Source organism: Myotis yumanensis, unplaced genomic scaffold (genome assembly GCF_028538775.1).
Source record: "Myotis yumanensis isolate MYYU_CA2020_CCGP unplaced genomic scaffold, mMyoYum1.0.hap1 SCAF_15, whole genome shotgun sequence".
Taxonomy (NCBI): Eukaryota; Metazoa; Chordata; class Mammalia; order Chiroptera; family Vespertilionidae; genus Myotis; species Myotis yumanensis.
Window position 1 is genome coordinate 52,744,544 of NW_027223766.1, and position 21,290 is coordinate 52,765,833.

Below are 21,290 nucleotides of genomic sequence, written 5' to 3' on the forward strand. Positions count from 1 at the left end.
GCCCCCGCGGAGAAGTGGGCTCACTCGGCTGCTCGCTCGCCTGGGGGTGCCCCCGCCCCCCGCCCCTCGGACCCGGGCCGGCACCCACCTTTGATTTCTTTGGTAAACTTGACCCTTTGGGAATCTGTCAGAGGTTTTTGTTGTTCTTCAATACTTTTAAAATCCAAAACTTCACAAACAAACTCGATGACTGGCTGTGCCTTGTAGAACGCCGTTGCCGAGACTGGAGGCGGGAAGAGACACAGGCAGGGGCGTGACGGGGTCGCCCGCCGCGGGCAGGCGAGCGGCACCTGCGCTCCCCCCTCACTGACCGCAAAGCCTACCCTCGGGCCGTGGAGGCGGGCAGAGCCAGCGGTTCACGCCTGAGGGGCTGTTGGAGGCAACCGTCACCCTTGGAGACGGACACCCCAACATCACGCCCATGAAGGCTGGATTCCCGACCCTCCGAGGCAGGGCTCTCTGAGGTGACAGCCCTGGGCACAGCCTGAGAACCACCAGGAGACGAGGGGACAGGCAGTGGGGGGTCCACTCATCCCCCCAAGAAAACCCCATCCTGCCCCGAGGCCAGGGCTGCGGCCTCTGGGACCTTGTTAGACGCGGGCCCTGTGGGCGGCTCCGCCGCGAGGACCACGCCGACCGCCAGGCAGGGGACACAGGCGGAGACACAGCAGCTCAGGCTCGGCAGAGGCCGTCGGGAGGCGCCGGCCACGCGGGCCCTTCGAGGTCGCGGCCCCAGCAAGCCCCACGCAGCCCCACAGTGAAAACGAGCCCTGCTCACCATCAATATTTAGCATCATTTTCCAAAGAGAAGGGCGGACGGACTGATGGAAGCCGAACCACACTTCCCGGCCGCCGCCCAGGGGGTTGGAGCAGCCCTCGGAGGCGGTGAAGAACGAGCGGCCCACGGGCGTGTACCTGCAACCAGAGACGCGGCTGAGCTCACGGCTGCGCCACCTCCCGCCCAGCGAGCGCAGGTGGCGAGTGGGCGGGGATGTGACCACAGAATAAAGCAGAAGTCTCATCACGCCCGGGCCCTGAGCCCCGACAGGCTCCTCCGGGGCCGCCCCGTCCTGCGGAGCGCGGGCGCTATGCCCCTGACAAGTCCCAAGTGTGAAGGCTACAGGGAGACGGTGGAACGGCGACACTCAGGCCCCGTAGAGCGGAAACCGCAGCTGCACCCCACGCGGGGAGGGGGGCCCTGCTGGGCTGGGAATTCCCGGGAATCTCTTTCGCATTAAAAATGCCCCCCCCCTCCCCTTAGCACTGCTGGGGTTGCACTATGCAAATGCACACGACGGTCCCAGGGGACCGGGGCCAGGTCCCCGCGCCCCACCGCGGCGGGCCTCACCTCATGGACGGCAGGTGCCTCATGACCACGTCGAGGGCCTGGATCGTCTCGAAGGGGACGCTGGGCAGCCGCCCCGAAAGTGCATCGTGTAACGCCTGCAAGCTCACGCAGGACACCCACTTGATGGACACCTTGAAGATGCGGTCCTTCCCTTCGCCCGGCAGCGTGACCTCCAGCTCCACCTGGGGGCCCAGAGCGCAGGTCATCCGCGCGGCCCCTGCCCCACGTCAGAGGGGGTCACGCTCGGCCGGGGGGGTCGGGTCGGCTCCTCAGGGAGCGCGTCCCCAGAAGAGGCAGGGCGGCCTGCGGGGCCCTGGGAGTTCTGTCCCCAACGGAAACAACGGCGGCGAGCTCTGCAGGGACCGAGTCACGAAGAGAAACCCTCCCCCGACGGACGTGTGGGCGTAGAATCCGACCTGCCCGCCCGGCTCCGTGGTTGAGCGTCGACCTAGGAACCACTGATGCTTCTCTCTCCCTCTCCCTTCCTCCCTGAAACCATTATAAATATATATATTTCTTAAGAGAGGAACACGACCTATTTTACCCCGAGCTGTGCTGCCAACTTCTATGGGGGCAAGTCTCACATTCGAACAGCGTGGGGACCCCCCCCCCCGAAGGAAAGTGCTCCTGAGCCCCTGGCGCAGCGATACACACGCAGACGAGACTGAATGGGCTCCGTGCGGCTTTCCTTCTCACACTTTAACCAAAAACAAGTGTCCAGTCAAACGCGAAGCTCTCACCAATGAGTCTCCAATGCTCCGCTCGCTGGTTTGCAGGGGCGCCTCCCGCGCTGGCGGGCAGGGTCCTGGCACCCCCAGTGGGGACACCGGGCCATCGCCCTGTGTCAGGGGTGCCCGTGCTATCCAAGCCACCAGCCTTCGGCACGGAGCCTTATCACGAGGCGCCCTGGCCCAACGCCTCTCCTCTTATCGGGCACAGCCCCTGCCAGAGCCGGAGCCGGAGCCGCCCACGGGCACAGGAGCTCTGTCTCCTTAGGGTGACCACTAAATGCACAGCAAACACTGCAAGCCACCTGACAGCGGGCAGCAGGCGAGGCTTCCGAGCTGAGCCGCCCCCACGGGGACACCTTCTAGGCGGGAACTTCACCACTTTTTAAACAGCCACTTGCCCCGGAGCAGGACACAGACAGGAAGAGAGGGCGGCTGTGAGCACGCAGGCCTCCCGTGTCTGTCACTTGGGTGAACCACTGGCTACCGGCGAAAGTCAGCCTTGTTTTACTGCCACGGCCACGGACACACACACACACACACACACACGCACACGCACACGCACACGCACACGCCTACTGCCGTGCGGGCACCTCTCCTCAGGCGTCACCACCCCCAGGGCCACTGGGCTCCTGTCTGCACACCCGGTGGCACCTGCCGCATGGGCCTGTCTCACATGGGAAAGCCCAGTGGTTTCAAGACCTTCTCAACTCCTGTCTCCCAGGGCCCCGGGCGGCGTCCTGAGGGCCACCGCGCTCCCCCGGGGGACGGGGACAGTTCCTGCACAGCCGGCCACATGCGGGGCCCAGGCCCCGCCCGGAACTCACCTTCTCCCGCCCGATCGGAAGGGGCATTGCTGTGTAGAGGTTCTTCCTCCCGTCGAACACTGGCTTCCGATCCCCGAAGATCTGAGTTTTAAAGTGCTGGACCATGTGCTCCACTATTTCCCTGCAACAGGACAGACACGAGCGAAATGTCAACAAGAGCGGACAAGAGGCGCAGCCACCACACCCTCCGGCCTCGGCTCATCAATGTGAGGCCCCCGACCCCCCGGCCCCGCAGGAGCGCCCGGCCCGGCACCATCCCGGTGCATCCTCTCCGTCGGGCTCCAGGACAAGGACCCCGAGTCGGCCTGACCAGCGGCCCAGGCACCACCCGCACCCGAGGGCCGCGAGCGCCCGTGGGTGTCCGCTGACGCCCAACGTGGGTGCTGCCTCTCCTCGGGCCTCACAGCAGCTGACCCCCGGTTCACAGGAGCTTCTCCGCCAAGTGCCCCCAGGCACCACGGCCACGTGAGAGCCACGCCCCGAGGAGGCGCCGACCCGGCAGGGGCCGGAGGAGCAGGGCCATGCCGGCACATCTGCCAGCAGCTCAGGGCCGTTCGTGGCACAGCAGTTCAACTCATGACCACGTGACACGTGCGTGCACGGTGCCTAGCAAAGTACAGACAGGATGACCGTGACCCCTGCCTGACCCTGCGGTCCTCCAGGCAGACATGTGAAGGACGGATAGTGAGTGGCGGGCAGGAGGCCCAGCTCCCGGATGTGGCAAAGGGGAGACGAATCCTGAAAGCAGGACAGAGGGCGGGGGGGGGGGGGGGGCGGACGGACAGCCGGCCTGCCCAGCTCTGCCCGCCGACCTTCACGGCGCAACCACAGGGACCCAGCAGTCCTGCCCGGACACCCCGTGCCCAGGAGTCCCCGGGGCAGACGGAGCCTCTCCATGCATCTCCTCTGACAGTGCCACAGAGAACGCACCAGGCCTCCCGGCCTCCCACACCACCTGGGAGATCACAGCCCGGGCAGCGCAAAGCGAGGGCCTCCGCCCAGCACCACCCCGTCCCTCCCCACAGCGGCGTCCCTCCGCCACCGCCCCTGCGCCTCTGTGTGCCACTGGCCACCACGCGCCTCTCCCGGCCACGGCTCCCCGAGCCTCAAGGCCCATCTTCATGGCCAAGGCGTCCATCGCCTCAAGGTCAGGTGGCTCTGCTGGGAGTTCCGCCCACATTCAGGGAACAGGTCACCCCACCAAGCCCGCATGCACCGTGAGCAGAATGGAGAGGGCGCCGCCCCAACCATTCTCTGAGGCTAGCAAAGCTTTCATTGTTTTAAAATATATTTTTATTGATTCCAGAGAGGGAGGGAGAGGGAGAGGGAGAGAAACATCAATGAGGAGAGAGAATCACTGATCGGCTGCCTCCTGCCAGCCCCACTGGGGATCGAGCCTGCAACCTGGGCATGTGCCCTGACCGGGAATCGGACCATGACCTCCTGGTTCATAGGTCGATGCTCAGTCACTGAGCCACGCCGGCCGGGCAAGGCTAGCGAAGCTTTTATCTCAACGCCCGACAAGGTGATCATGGGCCATCTCACTGATAAACACAGATGTAGAAACAAAGCAGTAACAAAAGGAATCCAGCCACACGTCAATAATAATACAACGTGTCAAGGTTGGGCAGACGCCAGGAATGAAAGGTCGGGTTTAAAGGATGAAAGTAATTATGTGTAACAAATCACAGACGTAAGTAACAGGCAGCTGTAGACCTGGAGGGAAGCAGAAGAGAAAAAGCTGTAAGAAGCTGGGCACACAAGCTGTCTCAGCCCATAAACACACGTCTTTCTCTTAAGACACCTTCACTTACGAAAGGAGAAGGCAGGCCGCTGCCTGGGAGAAACAGGCAAAAACCGCCCGACAAGGACTCGACCGGCTACAGGTCAGAGACGACAGCGGCTGCTGGGTGGGCCCGACAGACCTCGGGCAGAATCGAGAGCCCGGGAGACCGTGGCCCCGTGGACATTTCATTGACGACAGAAGCAGCAGGAGAGAGAAGAGCTGAGACAGCGAGGTTCCTGGTACTCAGAGCAACAAGCTGGAGCCCGTGCACCTGAGACGTCTGCTCTGTGCCTGCTGCCCACACCCGACCGCGGGCCAGAGGCACCGGGACGCCCAGGACCAGCGGGCAGGCTCCCCGGGCTCAGGGGACAGCTGTCCCAAGGGGACTCTGCTCAACCATGACAGCTGAGCACCCCGATGGTGGCACCATCCTCTTGGCCTTGGCGCAGCCTCTGGGGGGCTCCACCCAGTGTCTCCAGGGCACACTGCCCCTTAGGGAGCACAGTGTGGAAGGGGAGGGGAGGGGTGTCTGGAGCTGGCCTGGCAGCCGCACCCCAGGGGACAGCCCAGCTGAATCCAGCCCTCGTCTCGGCCTCCCATTCCAGCTCAGCCTCCCTCGGCCCGTGCTGACCGCAGCCCCGCTGCCGCCGGTCTGGTCCCTCCTCCCCACCACTCACCCGCCCAGCGCCCATCCCCACGGGGAGGTTCCCTAAAGGTGGCAGGAGCCGCCCAGTCGGGTGTCAGCACAAACACGCCCACATTTCCCCGTACTGTTCTGAGTGTAACTGAGTCAGGGCCTTAGCCGAACTGCACCACAGTCAACCCTACATAATAAAGAGCTGATACACAAATGGTCGTCACGCCCTCGCGCCAGGGCTGGGGGACCTGAGGCCGCGCCCCCCACCCTGCGGGGCTTGACGGGGGTGGGGCCAGCTGGGGCTGGGTCTTGCACGATTTCAAGGTGCGTGTGGGTGGGCGGCGACTTGACTCAGGGTCCCGCGGCGCGCCCCAGACTCTGACAGGAGGGAGATTTTCACACACATTTTACTAAGTTTTTTTTCATCTCTGACACTTCTATTATAGAGAAAGGGCAGATAGCAATATTAAAATATTTCCTCTAATTAATTCTTTTAATGTGCATGAATTTTGTGCACCGGGCCACTAGCAGTGAAATAAAAAACCCCAGACGCTTACACACTTAACCAGGCGGCAACTCCCAGGCTCGGCACCCGGGGGCAGCAGGACACGCTGGGACACGGCTGGTGGTGGCCACAGAGGTGCCGCCCAGGGCCCGCCTTTGCTACTTTCTGTCTGACTCGAGGGAATTTCTAGTGGGTGACTTTGAAACCAAACGGGGGGGGGGGGGGCAGGGGGGCAAGCCACCCCGCTTTAATCACCACCAACCGCTTCCGTCGCCAGATAACACAGCCTCAGGCAGACCTGTTTTCATAAAAGGGCGCTCCTTGCGCGCTGTGGTTGGCGGCACAATCAGACCCACCGCCCGTACCATCAGGGCCCGGGAAGTGCTGCCTCCGTGCCCTCCACCAGCGCCGAGTGTCCTGACCAGACTCTCACACACAAACCAACGAGCCCCCAATAAATCCAACAACTTATGTGAGATGGACAGACTCCTTAAAAGACATAAACTACCAAAACTAATACAGAAAGAAACGAAGAAAAAACAAACGGAATCGTCTAATATCTGATAAAGAAATCAAACTGTTGCCCGGCTGGTGTAGCTCAGTGGCTGAGCGTCAACCCAGGAGCCAGGAGGTCACGGCTTGATTCCTGGTCAGGGCACATGCCCAGGTTGTGGGCTCGATCCCCTGTAGGGGGTGTGCAGGAGGCAGCTGATCCATGGTTCTCTCTCATCATGGATGTTTCTATCTCACTCTCCCCCTCGCTCTCCCTTACTCTGTGAAATCAATAAAAACATATTTTAAAATATACAATTTGGTGGTTTTAGCAGATTAGAGAGTTCTGTAGCCATCAGCACCATGTAAGTTTTGAACACCTTCATCACCCCAGAAACCCCATACTCATTAGCAGTCACTGCCACCCCTTCTAGAGAAATGAAATGTTAAAATACAACTTAGAGTAACAACATAACATCCTGAAGAACAAATGAGACCCTCGAGCTGCACATTATGAATAACTGCGAAGAGAAACTACGGCGGCCGCCTGTCGAGAACGTGCTGCTTATGGGCTGAAGACTCCGTGGCAATCCCCCCAAATTTAACTACAGATCAAAGCAACCCAGTACCAGCTCCCAGAGCTGCCTGGTAGCTCGTGAACATAAACCGGTCCCCCCGAAGGTGACGGGCCGAGCAGCGCAGAAGGAAGCGCTCTGTAGCAGACCCTCACCTCACACCGCACAAACCATCATTTCAAGATGGACCGAGACCTAAATACACAAGCCACTCTCTCTAAAATCAATGGAAAAACATCCTCAGGTGAGGATTAAAAAAGAACAATAAATAGATAAATAAATGAAATGATGAACTATTCATGTCAGAGGGTCCTGAGCAGTAAAACAAGAAGCTCCTAACACAAGGATGCCGATCCCCCTAGAAACACGGGCCGGGGAGCAGCTGGACAAGGGGCCGAGCCCGCGGCGACACGGCTCGGCACGACCTCACAGGGCAGGGCCGGGCACCGCTCTGGGGGCGGGCACCTGTGTGCATCTGGACGCGTACTTCACTGCACCCGAGACAAAACCGCCTTCCACAGCATCCACGCGACGGGAAGGAACTTCCGGGGGAGGAAGTGGGAGGCCCCGCAGGACCGAGCTGACCAGCACCTGTGTCTGCAGCAAAGTTCGCACCGACCGACCGACCGACCGACCCGTCCTGAGGAGGACATGGTACCTGTTCACTCTCCGCGGGCACTTCTCTGGCTTGATATCCAACTCGTAGTGATAGATGTCGATTTTCGGAATGTCCATTTCAAAGAAGTTGGCCTGTAACTTGATTGTTCTCCCCGAGGTCCCGAAGTCGGGTCTGGGCGGAGGCTTGAAGGCATATCCTTGGATGGGGGGCGGCGGCGGCGCTGGAGGCGCGAGCACTGCAAGGCAAAGAGGTCACGTCACGCGGGAACGGGAACGGGCGGCTCCCTGAAGCAGGTGGTGGCTGGGACTGGCTGGGCCATCCTCCCCGTCCCGGGACCCCGTGCCCAGTGCCCTCACCCCTCCCCGGACCCCACGCCCACTGCCCCCCACCCCCCCCACCCCGTCCTCCCCTGGCTCTGCCCAAACCCCTGAAATGTTGCGTTTTCCCTGCTGAGCGCTCACAGCCCACAGCCCCTCCTGCCATCACAGCTGGTCTGCCCACCGCCAAGACCCTTCCCTCCTCATCCACGACCCTCGTCACCGCCCATCTGCTTGTCCCTCAGTCACCGTCCCATCCCCCTCCGCCCAGAGCTCTCTGCTTCCAGGCCGTGTCTGAGTCACCTGCCCAGCACCTCCTTGGCTCCCCAGCACCACTTGACACCTAGGCTCCTGCAAGTCCCCACAATCTGGCCCGGCCTCACCCCCCAGGGCCAAGACCCAGGCCCTGCCCACGGTCCCGGTCCTGACGGGGGCCCATCAGCTCCTCATAGCGCCGGCTCCCTCCCTCCCTCACGTGCCAGTGCAGGCGTGCCAGCCTGTGCTACCGCCACAATTGAGGTGCCTGGCTCCCCAGTGGGAACATGAGCATCTCCGAGGGTCTGAGAGCACGTGACACACAGTAGGAGCGCAGGACCCTCTATCCCCCTCGCTTACCCGCGAGGACACCGACACTCAGACGGCGAGGAGAGGTGAGTCACATGGAGCCTGCCCTCCACTGTGGCCCCCGCACAGCCACGGTCGCTCTGGTCCCGGAAACCGCGACTCAGCACCTCTAGTCTAGACCAGCGGTCCCCCATCCCCACCCCGACAGGCAGCGTCTCCACAGAGAGCCAGCGCCTCGCTCAGAGGGCGCGCAAACCGCTCGGCGTCACCTTGCCTGCACGGGAGACGGGAAGGCGGCGCTGTGAGCAACGGCAAGGAGACAGGCGAGTCCTCGATGGCCGGCACCACTATTCACACCACCGACTGGACAGGGTGTGCCCCCAAAGGAAGTAGGAGGAGCCCCATCCCCACTGAAATGTGCAGTGGTTCCACTAAAACCGTCAGAGCCGTGGTCTCAGACTCACGGACAGAGCGCCAGCCTGCGGGCTGAAGGGCACATTGATTCCCGATCAAGGGCACAGGCCCGGGTTGCAGGCTCGATCTCCAGTAGGGGGCGTGCAGGAGGCAGCCGATCAATGATTCTCTCTTCATTGAGGTTTCTCTCTCTCTCTCCTGCCCTTCCTCTCTGAAATCAATAAAGACGTATTTTTAAAAGATAAAACTGTGATTTTAGGAAAATTTCCCCCCAATAATTGAATACTTTTAATTTTCACTCCAATGTCTGTGGTTTCTTAATCCTCCGAATTAAGAAAGATCCAGAGCCTTCAACACCTGCGTCCCCTGGAACGCGCGCTCGGACGGCAATGGGAGCTGCTCCCACTCTCCTCCTCCCGCAGCCCGCAGCCCGGGGCTCCTCGAGTTTATTTTGCTTTCTTTCTGTGGAAAGTGACCCAGCGCCTGAGGTTACGGGCCTCACGCAGCTCCATCTGGAAGCCTTCAGGCCTCTCCCTGCCGTGACTTCACAGATGACACATTCACAGATTGCACAACACGCCGTACGTGCCGGGGCGGGCGCCAGGGACAGGGACTCGCAAAAGCCCGGCTCTCCGTGCTCACGTGTCGCCTCCCGGGAGCGTCCGGGCCAGCCAGCAAGTGGTTGTGGTGCGTCCACTTCTTGGAAGCCCAGCAGGTCACGTGACCCTGCGCCAGGGCTCCCACCGTGCCCAGGAGCCGACAGTGACACCAAACCCAGGCCCTCGGCACCACTCCCGCCCGCCCGCCAGGCCGCACCTCACTTAAATCTGACACCGACACAGGCCAGGCCTTGGGCCCATTCCTCAGGGGAGCCTGCTTTTCCCGAGTCCTGTTCCTTCTAGAGGGCTTGCGCTGGGACACAAAGAAAACCGTCCACCATGCTGTGCACTACGCTGTTAAAGCAACGCAGAGACTGCGACAGCGACACAGTAATGCCTAACTCCACCAGCTTGGTCTCCTTCCAGCTTTTTAAAAAAGATATTTTTATTGATTTTAGAGAGGAAGGGAGAGGGAGATAGAAACATCAATGATGAGAGAGAATCATTGACCGGCTGCCTCCTGCATGCCCCCTACTAGGATTGAGCCCACAACTCGGGCATGTGCTCTGACCGGGAATTGAACCCTGGACCCTTCAGTCCGCAGGCCGACGCTCTATCCACTGAGCCACACCAGCGAGGCCCTCCTTCCGGCCTTTGCGAATGGCAGCCCTGAGAGCGGTGGGAAGACAGTGAGGGTGCGAGGGGAGCCCACCAGCAGGGGCCTGGCCCTGGCTGCCTCCTGCACCGCGGCCCCTGCAGCGGGCGCTTGCTCCAACCCGGGCGCAGCAAGGCTCCCGCAGTACGGGGCAGCGAGGAGGCCGTCTGGTCTGCATCAGAGGCCGTGGCCGCAGAAAACACCAGCGCATCCGCCGGGAAGTCACAGAGGCGGAATGTGCCGCGAAGTTGGCGGGAACTCTGGGCACAAATGACACCGGCTGTCTGGGGGGCTCGGCCTCCCACACCACCTGGGGCGGTGGTCCAGAAACCACGAGGGTGACTGGCCACCGAACCAGCTCGGTGCCTGTCACCTCTGACAAGATCTACAAAACCGCAAGAGAAGAAAGGAGACGCCACCCACCCGCCGGGCGATGGCAGCCCAGGCCCTGGCCCCTGCCCAGCAGGAATCCGCCCCAGCCCCGCCCCTGCACTGAGGACTCCCTGCGTCCCCCGGGGCGTGGCTCCCAGGCCCCAGGCCTCCCACATCCCCTCCATCCTCTGCCCACTGGGGCGCTGGTTTCGCCGAGTGGATTTCCTGTTGTTTCTGTAACTTAGTCCTGCTCTGCGTTGGGGAAACCCCTGAGGAATGGGAACTCGGGGCGCTGGCCAGTGAGGCCGGCTGTGCTGAGGGCACTCGTCCCCGCGGCCAGCTCGTCCCCGCGGCCAGTTCATCCCTGTGGCCCGTTCATCCCCGCGGCCAGCTCATCCCCCCCGACCAGTTCATCCCTGTGGTCCGCTCGTCCCCTCGACCAGTTCATCCCTGTGGCCCGCTCATCCCCGTGGCCCGCTCATCCCCACGGCCAGTTCATCCCCACGGCCAGCTCGTCCCCGCGGCCAGCTCATCCCTGCGGCCTGCTGAGCTCCAGGGCCTTCAGTGATGAATCTGTCGTCAGGCCCTCCTGGCCAGAGCGACCTCGAGGGCTGGGTCCCTGAGCTGAGCACACAGCAGTGCCCGGACTGCAGCGAGCGGGCTGGCCCGCCTGCCCATCACCGGCACATGTGTCTAAAAATTCCACTTTTAGCCCAGCCCGTGTGGCTCAGTGGTTGAACGTGGACCCATGAACCAGGAGGTCACGGTTCCTGGTCAGGGCACATGCCCAGATTTCGGGCCGGATCCCCAGTGGGGGGCGTGCGGGAGGCAGCCGATTGATGATTTGCTCTCATCATTGATGACTCGTTCTCTCTCCCTCTCCCTTCCTCTCTCTCTCTCTCTAAAAAAAAAAGGAAGCTTTTAAGCAGATTCCATTTTTAGAGCCGCGTCTCAGTCAGTGAAAGGGAAACGTAGTGAATGAGTCACCGGCTTCCTGTGCGTAAGTGGGTCGCAGCCCGAGAGTTTCGGAGTTTCTCACCGACGCTGGGGCGCTTGCCATCACGGTGCTGAGGAGCCCCCCACCCCGGCAGGGCTGGCCCGGCTTTTCAGGGGTCGCAGAGCAGGGCTGGGGGCCATGGCTCCATGTACCAGGGGGTGCCAGTCTGCCCCCTTGCCCCCGGGGACGGGAGGGAGGCCAGGGAAGAGCTGGCAGAGGGACAGGAGAGCGAGGTGACAAGAGAACGAGGGGTGTGCGGAGGGTCTCCAGCGGGCGCGCCCCGGGTGGGGGCAGGGAGGCCGCAGTTGGTCCCTCGGTGCCCCCCTCACGGCGACACGGCCAACAGAGGCCTCACTTCCCCGAGGGAATTCTGCTCAAATCCAACTCATCTCATGGGGGCCGGGCAGCTCAGGCTCACCCACCATGGACGGGGCGGCCGGGTCTAGGGGGCGGGAGCAAGCGGAGGTTTGGGGAACCCCCAGGAGGTGGCCTAGTGACAGAGCCTAGAAGGCTGCCCATCAGCCAAGCCGCACAGACAGGTAGGCAGGGGGTGTGGCCGAGGGGACTGGTGGGGAAGGAAGGGCTAGGACAGGCCCAGCTGAAGCGCAACCCAGTCTCGGCCTCAAGGGAGTCCCTCCGGACCCCACAGTGCAGTCCGTGGTCCAGGACACATGGACACACTAACCCTCCCACGTGGACCCAGGAGGCCCGGCACAGACCCGGTTCTGAGACCATGGCAGGCCCAGCGTGGCAGCCGGGCAGCCACTCGCCTAGGAACCCCCTCCCCAAGAAGGGCGGGCGTTGGGGTGGGGCTCACACGCTCCCCAGTCTCAGCCTCCCTCCAGCCCCCCACCTTCCGTACTGGCTTCGCCAGGGCTCTGTGCCTGTGCATGTCACACCTGGAGGTGCGGGGGGAGTGCACGGGTTGCCGCCAGGTCAGCCCGCACAGGCCCCTGTTCTCCCTCCCTCGCCCCCCCCACTGCGGCCTTCACCTGGGCAGGTGGTCTGGGTTCCAGGGCACAAGCCTGGTCACCAGGTGTCCCAGGACCAGGCTGCCAGGCCAAGTGCCCAGCCCAGTGGTCAGCGAACTCATTAGTCAACAGAGTCAAATACCAACAGTACAACGATGGAAATTTCTTTCGAGAGTCAAATTTTTTAAACTTAAACTATATAGGAGGTACATTGTTATTAACTTAATTAGGGTGCTCCTAAGGCTTAGGAAGAGCCACACTCAAGGGGCCAAAGAGCCGCATGTGGCTCGTGAGCCGCAGTTTGCTGACCACGGGCTAGGCCAGTGATGGTGAACCTATGACACTCGTGGGAACTCATTTTTTGGTTGATTTTTCTTTGTTAAATGGCATTTAAATATATAAAATAAATATCAAAAATATAAGTCTTTGTTTTACTATGGTTGCAAAGATCAAAAAATTTCTATATGTGACACGGCCCCAGAGTTAAGTTAGGGTTTTTCAAAACGCTGACACGCCGAGCTCAGAAGGTTCGCCACCACTGGGCTAAGCCAACAGCCTTGGTGCCGAGGAGCCAGCCCACATGTGAGACCAGAGAAGCCCAGCCTGGCGAGGGCTCGGCCGGCCACGCAGGGAGCTCGCGGCCGTGAACCTGGACTGACCCTGGAGACACGCCGCTCTTCCCTCCACAATGAGCGGGCGAGGAGTCCCGGCAGCGGCAGGCGCAGGGCGGCGCTGTGCAGGGGTGTCGGGCTCCCGCGCCGTCACCGCACGGCCCCTGCGGCCCTCGCCGGCGCCATGAAGGAAGCGGGGAAAACGTTCTCCCCAAAGGGCCCCGCCAGAGCCTCACGGGCTGACGAGCCGCCCCCCCCACATACCGGCTCTGAGGGGCTGAGGGGTCTCATCTCTGAGCAGAGAAATCGGGGGTCCCAGCTGCTGACGTCACCCAACCCCCCTGGAGTCTGGCCGTGCGGGGGGGTGGGGGGGGGGGACAGTCGGCAGACAGCAGCGCCCGCGCCCGCCACAGGCCTGACGGCTGCCTCTCGTGGCTGCCCTGGGAACGCGTCCCCGTCCCCGAGGTGCGTGAGCTCACGATGTCCCGGCTGCCATGACAACGGGCTCGCCTGCTCCTCACACAGCCACCCAGCTCGCGGGCGCCGCGTTGGGGTGCAGAAAGCAGACATCTTCCTGCGCCGTCAGCATCGCCGGTGGCCAGGCTGGCCCGGCGGCTCGGGGGCAGGAGCCCCACATGCCCACCCGCTGCCAGGGGGGGGAGGGACAGGACAGGTGCACAGGCCAGCCGGGGCCAGAGCTCCACGGCCACCTCAGCACCTGAGCCAGGTTCAAACTGCGGATGCAGGTCGGATGCAGGTCGGTCGGCGCAGACCTGGGACCACAGGAGGCCCCGGCCCGGCCCCGCCCACACCCCGCCCTTCACCGCACCATCCAGAGCACATCAGCTGGGCAAGAAGAGCACAGAGGTCCTGGCCACAGGTACACGCACCACAAACTAAACAGACGGAGCCAGAAGCCGCCCTGGAAACAGGCCCTCCCCCGCCCGCCTGCTCTGAGCCAGCGATGGTGAGCCTGGCTGTCGGCGGGGAGGGGGCGGGGCGGGCTGTAGGCGGGGTTGGGGGGACAGCACCCAGGGGAGACACCATGAAAACACCCAGAGGAGAGGCGGGCACAGGGCTTCCCAGAAGGGGCAGAGCCAGCTAATGCCCCCGGGTTTCCATGTGGCAAGAACAAGAGGCCACACCCACCCTCAGGAGGCCGGTCATGCCCCGGGCAGGTGCGGTCAGCCTCCCATTGTGGGAAGAAGAGAAAAATGAGAGGGAGGAGGAGGGCCCGACAGAGCCCCGGGCAGGCCCCGCAGGTGGGGTCAGAGCTGTTCTGGGGAAATGGAGATGTGTCACCTGCACACGATTCCTGTAAGTCCCCCCTTCTTCCTCTTAAAAACTCGGTGGGAAACTCCAATCTGTCTGTCAGCCTGGTTCTTGGCACCGCCCCCCCCCCCCCCACTGTGGGGTCCCAGAGGCCTCGTCACTACGGAAACGCCTCCCCGCGTGTGTGGTGGATGAGTAACCGGCTAAAAATACGCCGGCCTCCTGTGCACAGTGTATGACACACACTAACGGCCCTCGTGCGGTTCCTCCTTATCTCTGTCCAGCCTCCAAGAACCGCCTGTGACGGCCTTTTACATGGGCTTTTAAAGTTCAACCTGAAACTCGTCTAAAACACAACCCCTTCCAGAGATGGTTCCCAAAGCCCCCCGTGATCTGCCACAAGAAACAGTTTTACTGTGAGAACTGCTGGTGAGATTTTCCTTCGAGGTTAGACGGTCCTCGCTGCACCACGTGTCCCACTCGACGACGTGAGAAAAGGGCCGCGAGTCCCGAGGCTGAGGAACAGCCAAGCGTCCTCACCTCCAGGGCGTCCGCGCCGGCTCTCCAGCGCCGGCTCTCCAGCGCGTGGACCGGCCTGCGGGGCCCAGGGACAAGCTCCGTGGGGCCCTCCGGTCTCCGCGGGACCAGCTTGGGTTTCATGTTCACGTGTGCGCAGCTGGGAGGGAGGAGCCGGGAGGCGGGAATAAACGAGCCTCGCAGCCACACTAACCCCGGGAGGAGCCTCCGCCGACAGCTCGCCCGAGGGTTTCAGGGCAAAGCCCGAGGCACCGCGTGAAGCCACGGAGTCTCTGCCAGCGGCCGCCTGGGAGGCACTGGCCCAGGAAGCCAGCCGTGGCCTCGCAGGCGGGTCTCACAGGGCAGCCGCAGGCCAGGCCAGAGGTCCCCATGGTGTCCGCCAGGGCCTGGCCACCTGCCTGGGGCCACCCACTGGACAGGCAGGATGCACAGCGGGTGTCCTTGCTCCTGCCGACACCCAGCCTCCCACACAGAGGGCGCCCGCAGGACCCCGCGCCCGGCTCCGCTGTCTGACTCCCTCCCCGAAGGCGGCATGTGGGGCCCTCTGAGGTGGCGGGACCCCTCATTCCCGCCCCCCTGGCTCACACTCGCCAGTGTCGTTGCTGCGGGACACACACCTCCACTTCATGAGAGCGGGGACGCCGAGCACAGAGAGCCGCCCACCAGCACTCACTTATTAAAAACATATTTGTACTGATTTCAGAGAGAGAGAGGGAGAGAGAGATTCATGGATCGGCTGCCTCCTGCACACCCAACTGGGGATGGAGCCTGCAACCCGGGCCTGTGACCTCCTGTTCATAGGTCGAGGCTCAGCCCCTGAACCACCCGGCCTGGCAGCCTTCACTTCATGGAAAAGAGACTGTAGCACTGAGCACACCCGGCTCCCGGCACCAGGACGGGGGGCACCTGTGAGTCCCGGGCCCCGGTGCTGGCTCGGGACGAGGTGCGGGAAAGCGACTGGGTGTGAGCAGCCACGCGGGTCTGGCTGTGGCCACCTCCTCCCACAGTTTCTCTGGCGACGAAGGCGTGGCCTCAGCCGGCTTTGTGGGCCAGGGCCAGCACCCGCCCCCGAGCCCCTCAGACACCCAGCATCCGGGGACCTCTAGCTCCCTAGTTGGCCGAAGCCCGTCCATCAGCATTCGCTTGTGGGTCTGATGAATTTTAAGGGAAAAGGAGGAAGAAAACAATGACGCCCACAACCAAGAGCACGGCTTCCATCCGGCTTCCATCCGGCCCGGGGCTGCGGATGGTCCGGCCTCGCCACCTGGAAAGGGGGAGGTGTGTTCGCAGCCGGCAGCCACCCCTCCCCGCCGGGTGCCATCCCTGGGCCGGTCACACCGAGAGCCACCTGGGACCAAGGCGGCGGCTCAAGTCCCTGCAGGTGAAACCTTCCGAAGGGCCCCTCGCATCCCCGCCAGACCTCCCCCAGCTCACCGTGCCTCGATGTCCCCTTCTGAAAGGACCCCGTGACCGCAGCCACACCCCCAGCCGGGAGGGCTCAGCCAGCGCCACAGGCAGCCGAACAAACAGGCTCGGACTCCGAGAGCCACACCAGCGGCTTCCCGGCCAATCCCCCCTCCCCCCCGCCCCCGGCAGTCAGAGGCCCGGCCGCCACTCAGCCCTGGGGACACGCAGGCCCACACGTGTGCAGAAACTCATGTGGAGCTCAGGGAGCCTCCCGGGGACGCCCCGCCAGCTGTGTTCCCATCCGAGAAGGGGGACACACGGGCCAGGTCAGCTGGGGTCGCCCACAGCCCCAAGCCCGCGAGGGGAGGGGCCTCGGGGGCAAGCAGCTCAGCCCTGGAGCAGCGACTGGAAGCGACCTCTCCAAGGGCAGAAACAAAGCAAAACAGAGCGGGAGGAAGCGGCTCCCTGGGCCAGGGCTGAACCCCGAGCCTCTCGCAGGCGACAACACCCTGTGGCCGGCAGCCTCCAGGCCGGGGCGCCCACAGCCACGCTGTCCCCCTCCTGCACGGGACCAAGAGCCACCGGCAGAGCGCCCCAGCCCCCTGGGACCAGCCCCCTCACACACGGACAGGAGCGGGGACGTGTTGGAGTCCGAGTTGTCTCATGGCTGCCCAGGCCAAGGTGCCTCTAATACGGCCCCAGGGCCCCAGCTCCATCAGCCCCGCCCCACCGTCCCCACACAGGGCAGTCCCGGGGCCTCTGGAGACACAGCAGCCAGAGACCGAAGGCAAACGCGCTCTCAAACCCTGGTCACCTCCCCCGCCTCCTGCCCCCAGGTCCTGCCAGGCCTCTGCTTGCAACACTCTCCTCCCACCCTGCGGCTTGCTCGCTCCCGCTCCCTCCATGATCTTTGTTCAAAGTCCCCTTCGCAGCAGGAGCACCTGTTGGAGGCGGCCCTCGCTCTGCAGCTGGGCAGAGCCTGAGGCTGCAGCCCCAGCCCGGCCGCCTGGGCCTCCTCTGCCCACGCTGCCAGCTACACGGCCCGGCGTGTGGGAGGCAGGCTGGGGGCAGGCCCGCGGCAACCTAGGGCCCCACAGTGGCTTCCGGGCACAGCACCCCAGGCCCCAGGCCCCATGTCCCTGCAGAAGGACGCAGAGGAAAACACGCATGCAGAGCTCCACGCACCCACGGCCCCTCCCTGCGGCCACCGTGCTCCACACGAACACGCAGGGTCCTCTCTTTAGAATAGGACTGCCCGGCCGGCCGGTGTAGCTCAGTGGTGCAGCTTCAACCTAGGAACCAGGAAGTCACAGTTCGATTCCTGTCAGGGCACAGGCCTGGGTTGCAGGCTCGACCCCCAGTGGGGCGTGCAGGAGGCAGCCGGTCCATGATTCTCTCTCATCATTGATGTTTCTGTCTCTCTCTCCCTCTCCCTTCCTCTCTGAAATCAATAAAGAAAAACCTAATAAGTAAAATAACTAGAAATAAAACAGGGTAAGAACAGGCCAGCGGACCATCGGCTGTGTCACACCCACACACTCCCACACGCAGGGTGCAGGCGGGGCCGCCCGGGGCAGCGGACACGGCGTCTCACTCGGAGCGCGCTGTCTGAAGGTGCCGTCACTGTCCTGTGAAAGGATGTGGCTTCACTGCTAACGAAACGGGACCCACTGAACAAAAAGTGTCTCAGATAAAAGGAGCAAAAAACGGCCTCGGCCCAGCCCCTCGCCAGCCGGCGCCCCATCCGTGCCCCCCCTCACCGGGGAGGACACCCCCAATTCACCTGCGGACAGAAATCAGGAAGTTCCCCGATCCCGCGGCGAACACTGGCCGCAGAGGGCAGGCCGCTCCTGCCGAGCCGGGGCCTCCACCGGGAGGGACTTCGCTGAAAGTCAGGCGGACGCAGCCCCCAGGGCGGCACACGCACCGGGGCTCCACGCGGACCGTCCAGGACAGGACATGACCGTGTCCCTCCCACCGGGCGCGGCAGCCTGGGGACACGGGGAGACGCGGCCTTGGGTCACTTTCGATGGTTCATGACCAACCGCAGGTGAAGTCTGCTGGCGCCTCAAGGTCAAGGCCGAACATGGGAACTGGCTCATGACTATGCATGAAATGACCCAGGGCCAGGTTTTTAAAAAATTAAATTAAAATTCACATAAATTAACACAAAATTGACCGTTTTAACCGTTTTAAAGTGTACAATTTAGTGGCTTTCAGTGCATCCACAATGTTGTGCAACCATTGCATTTCCTAATCCCAGGACACTGTCTTCATCCCAAAAGGCAGCCCCCGCAGGGGTCGCACCTGCTCTGACCACGTCACCCCCCGGCCCCTCCCCCGCCCAGCGCCGTGCTTTCTAGATGGAGCTCGGCCAGAAACGACTAAAGCAAAAGTGAACGCGGGTCTGCATTCATCCACCAAACGAGCATTTAACCAAGATCCACCGGTTGTTCCTTCAGCGGAAGCTGGACACCGTCACACCCCCATGGCTCCACGTCCACTCCCCCCTTTTCTTCGTGATGAAGTTTGTCTACGCCTTTGGGTGACGGAGGCCAAGCCAGCCAGCTCCTCCCCGTGCACTCGCCGCCCAAGTTCACAGTCTGGCCCAGCCCTCCCTGTGACAGCACCTCCCTGTGCCTCAGTTTCCCTTCCAAAACGAGGAGGCCAGAGCCACTGGGACCCGTGCCAGCATAGTCACCGCGGCACCGTGAGAACTGCTTGCCGATGGCGTTCTCACTGAGCGCACCCCCCAGCTCACCTGCAGCTAAAGCCACCCCCCTCCCCCCAGCTCACCTGCAGCTAAAGCCACCCCCCTCCCCCCAGCTCACCTGCAGCTAAAGCCACCCCCCTCCCCCCAGCTCACCTGCAGCTCAAGCCACACCCCCTCCCCCCAGCTCACCTGCAGCTCAAGCCACACCCCCACCCCCCAGCTCAGCTGCAGCTAAAGCCCCCCCCGCCCCGCCCCCGCTCCAAACCCCACCTGTGAGGCTCTTGTTGTTTCCTGACACAGACCCGGGCCCTTCCCCGCGGGTCCTGCCGCTCACACATGGGTCACTCTCCACTCTCCGGCCTGGCCTGTCACTGAGGGAGCCGCCCTCAGGCCGAGGTGCTGCCTGATGCAGCCTGTAGACAGCCCTGCCGAGTGAAGGGACAGGCTGTCCGAAGGGGGGGTGATGGGCCTCACAGGCTGCAGAGCAGCTGCCCCGGAGTCTGCCCGGCAGAGCTCGGCTCCCACGGCTCCCACGGCTCCCACACACCCTCTGGTCAGAGGCCACTCGGGGTCAAGGCCAGGCGCCGAGAGGAAACGGGTCTGCCCGCTGGCGGCCGGCAGCGCCGGTGGGTCCGGCACCGGGCGTCACACCGGGCAGAGGCGGCTTTCCTGGGGACTGAGTGTCTTCGGGGGAGGAAGTCAGGCTAAAGGAAATGTTGGTATTTATTTTTTTCAACTATTTTTGAAAACTATATTTTTATTGATGTCAGATTGGAAGGGAGAGGGAGAGAGAGAGAAACATCCATGAGAGAGAACCACGGATTGGCTGCCTCCTGCACGCCCCCACTGGGGATGGAGCCTGCAACCCGGGCCTGTGCCCTGACCTCCTGGTTCACAGGTCAGCGCTCACCCACCCAGCCATGCGGCCGGGCTGAAATTTTAACATTTAAAGAGTTTGAAAGTGGATGCCCCTGCATGGGTCTGTCCCCCCGCCCCCACACACACCCTCGTCACACGCAGACACCCCCACCCCGCGGACCCCGCCCGCCTCCTCCTGGCGCCCGTTTAGGAAACAACCCTGACGATGTGAGCAGGTGCCGGGACCGAGCACAGGCCGCTCAGGCGTGTCGTCCAAAGGGGCTGTCCTAGAATAGGCCCCACGCCCGTCCCTCCAGCAGCCTGTCACCTCTGACCTGTCACCCCAGGTCCAGGCGCTCACCCCGCGGACGGGCTTCCTGGAGCGCCAAGGAAAAGCCGGGGCTCGCAGGGGCTCGGACCGCCCGCCTACACGGGACCTCGAGTGGCAGCCAGCACCACGCCCATCGCCGGCCAGAGGAGCCCCCAGGAGCCCCTGCGGCTCAGCCCGCACCAGCCAGGCACAGGCCTCCCTCTCAGCCCAGCGCCCCAAGTCCTCTGTGAAGGGCTCGCCCCTGGAGCCCCGCCTTCCACCACTGACGCCATCACTGGTCCAGCGATGCTCGGAGCACAGCCGGCCCGGGGTAGGGGGTGGGGTGTCGGGGAAGGGAGCTTCCCTGTCGGAACCCATTTACCTCCACGACAACAGCCACGTTAACTACGGTGAAGTGACAGACGACCACCATTTACAACCAACACCCAGCGTCCGGGAAGCAGCACCGGGCACCGCGGTGCTGCCGGCTCTGCCCTCCACGCGCAGCCGGGGCCACACGGCATCGCCCGCCCAGCGCCGAGCAAGCCCCACGGGAGCCCTGACAGAACCCCGACGGCTCCTCCTGAGAACGGGGAGCCTCGGGGAGATGGGGAGCAGGCATCCCCCTCCGCTCCTGGCCTCGGGGCGGCGCCCCCCACAGGTGTGCGGCAGGGTCCCCAGCGCCCGCCTGGCCCGTGAAGCCAGCTCACACCTGGGGCGTCTGTGACCAACCCTCGGGGGGACAGACACGCCCCAGCACAGGGCGTTTCCCCTCAGCGCCCGTGTGCGCTCACTGAGATCCCGTCCCCCCGTAAATGCCGCCGACCTGCTCTCCGGCACCCGACCTGCTCTCCGGCACCCGTGGTCCCCGCACACAGGCCGGACGGGAACACAGCGCCGCAGGAAGTGGGTACACGGGACGGCGGCGGCAACAGGCCCCCAACACGAGTGCCGCTCCGGCTCCCGAGCCACTGGACCCACAGCCGCTCCGAGGGGGCGCTCTGCCCACGTTACCGAAGGAGAAGGGCGGGCACAGGAAGGAGGTGCCCACCACAGGGGCGCCCCCTCACCAGGAGCCTGGCCCGGCCCCGCCCTCACCTGCCTGGCGCCAGAGAGGCTCCCGGTGCGAGGTGACAGGAGCGGGTGGGTTCAAGGCCGGCTCATTCCAACCGCCGC

General features: G+C 63.3%; 1 protein-coding gene across 1 annotated transcript in view; it reads right to left on the reverse strand.

The window, feature by feature from the left end:
- The window catches only part of AGO2 (argonaute RISC catalytic component 2), a 43,137-nt gene that overhangs the window by 16,516 nt on the left and 5,331 nt on the right, over positions 1 to 21,290 (reverse strand). The window contains exons 2-6 of the mRNA XM_070392433.1: positions 7,557 to 7,752; positions 2,904 to 3,024; positions 1,349 to 1,530; positions 779 to 915; positions 89 to 223 (exon numbers count right to left, since the gene is read on the reverse strand). Of these exons, the coding sequence (XP_070248534.1) occupies positions 89 to 223; positions 779 to 915; positions 1,349 to 1,530; positions 2,904 to 3,024; positions 7,557 to 7,752 (771 nt within the window). The remainder of the gene's footprint in view (positions 1 to 88; positions 224 to 778; positions 916 to 1,348; positions 1,531 to 2,903; positions 3,025 to 7,556; positions 7,753 to 21,290) is intronic.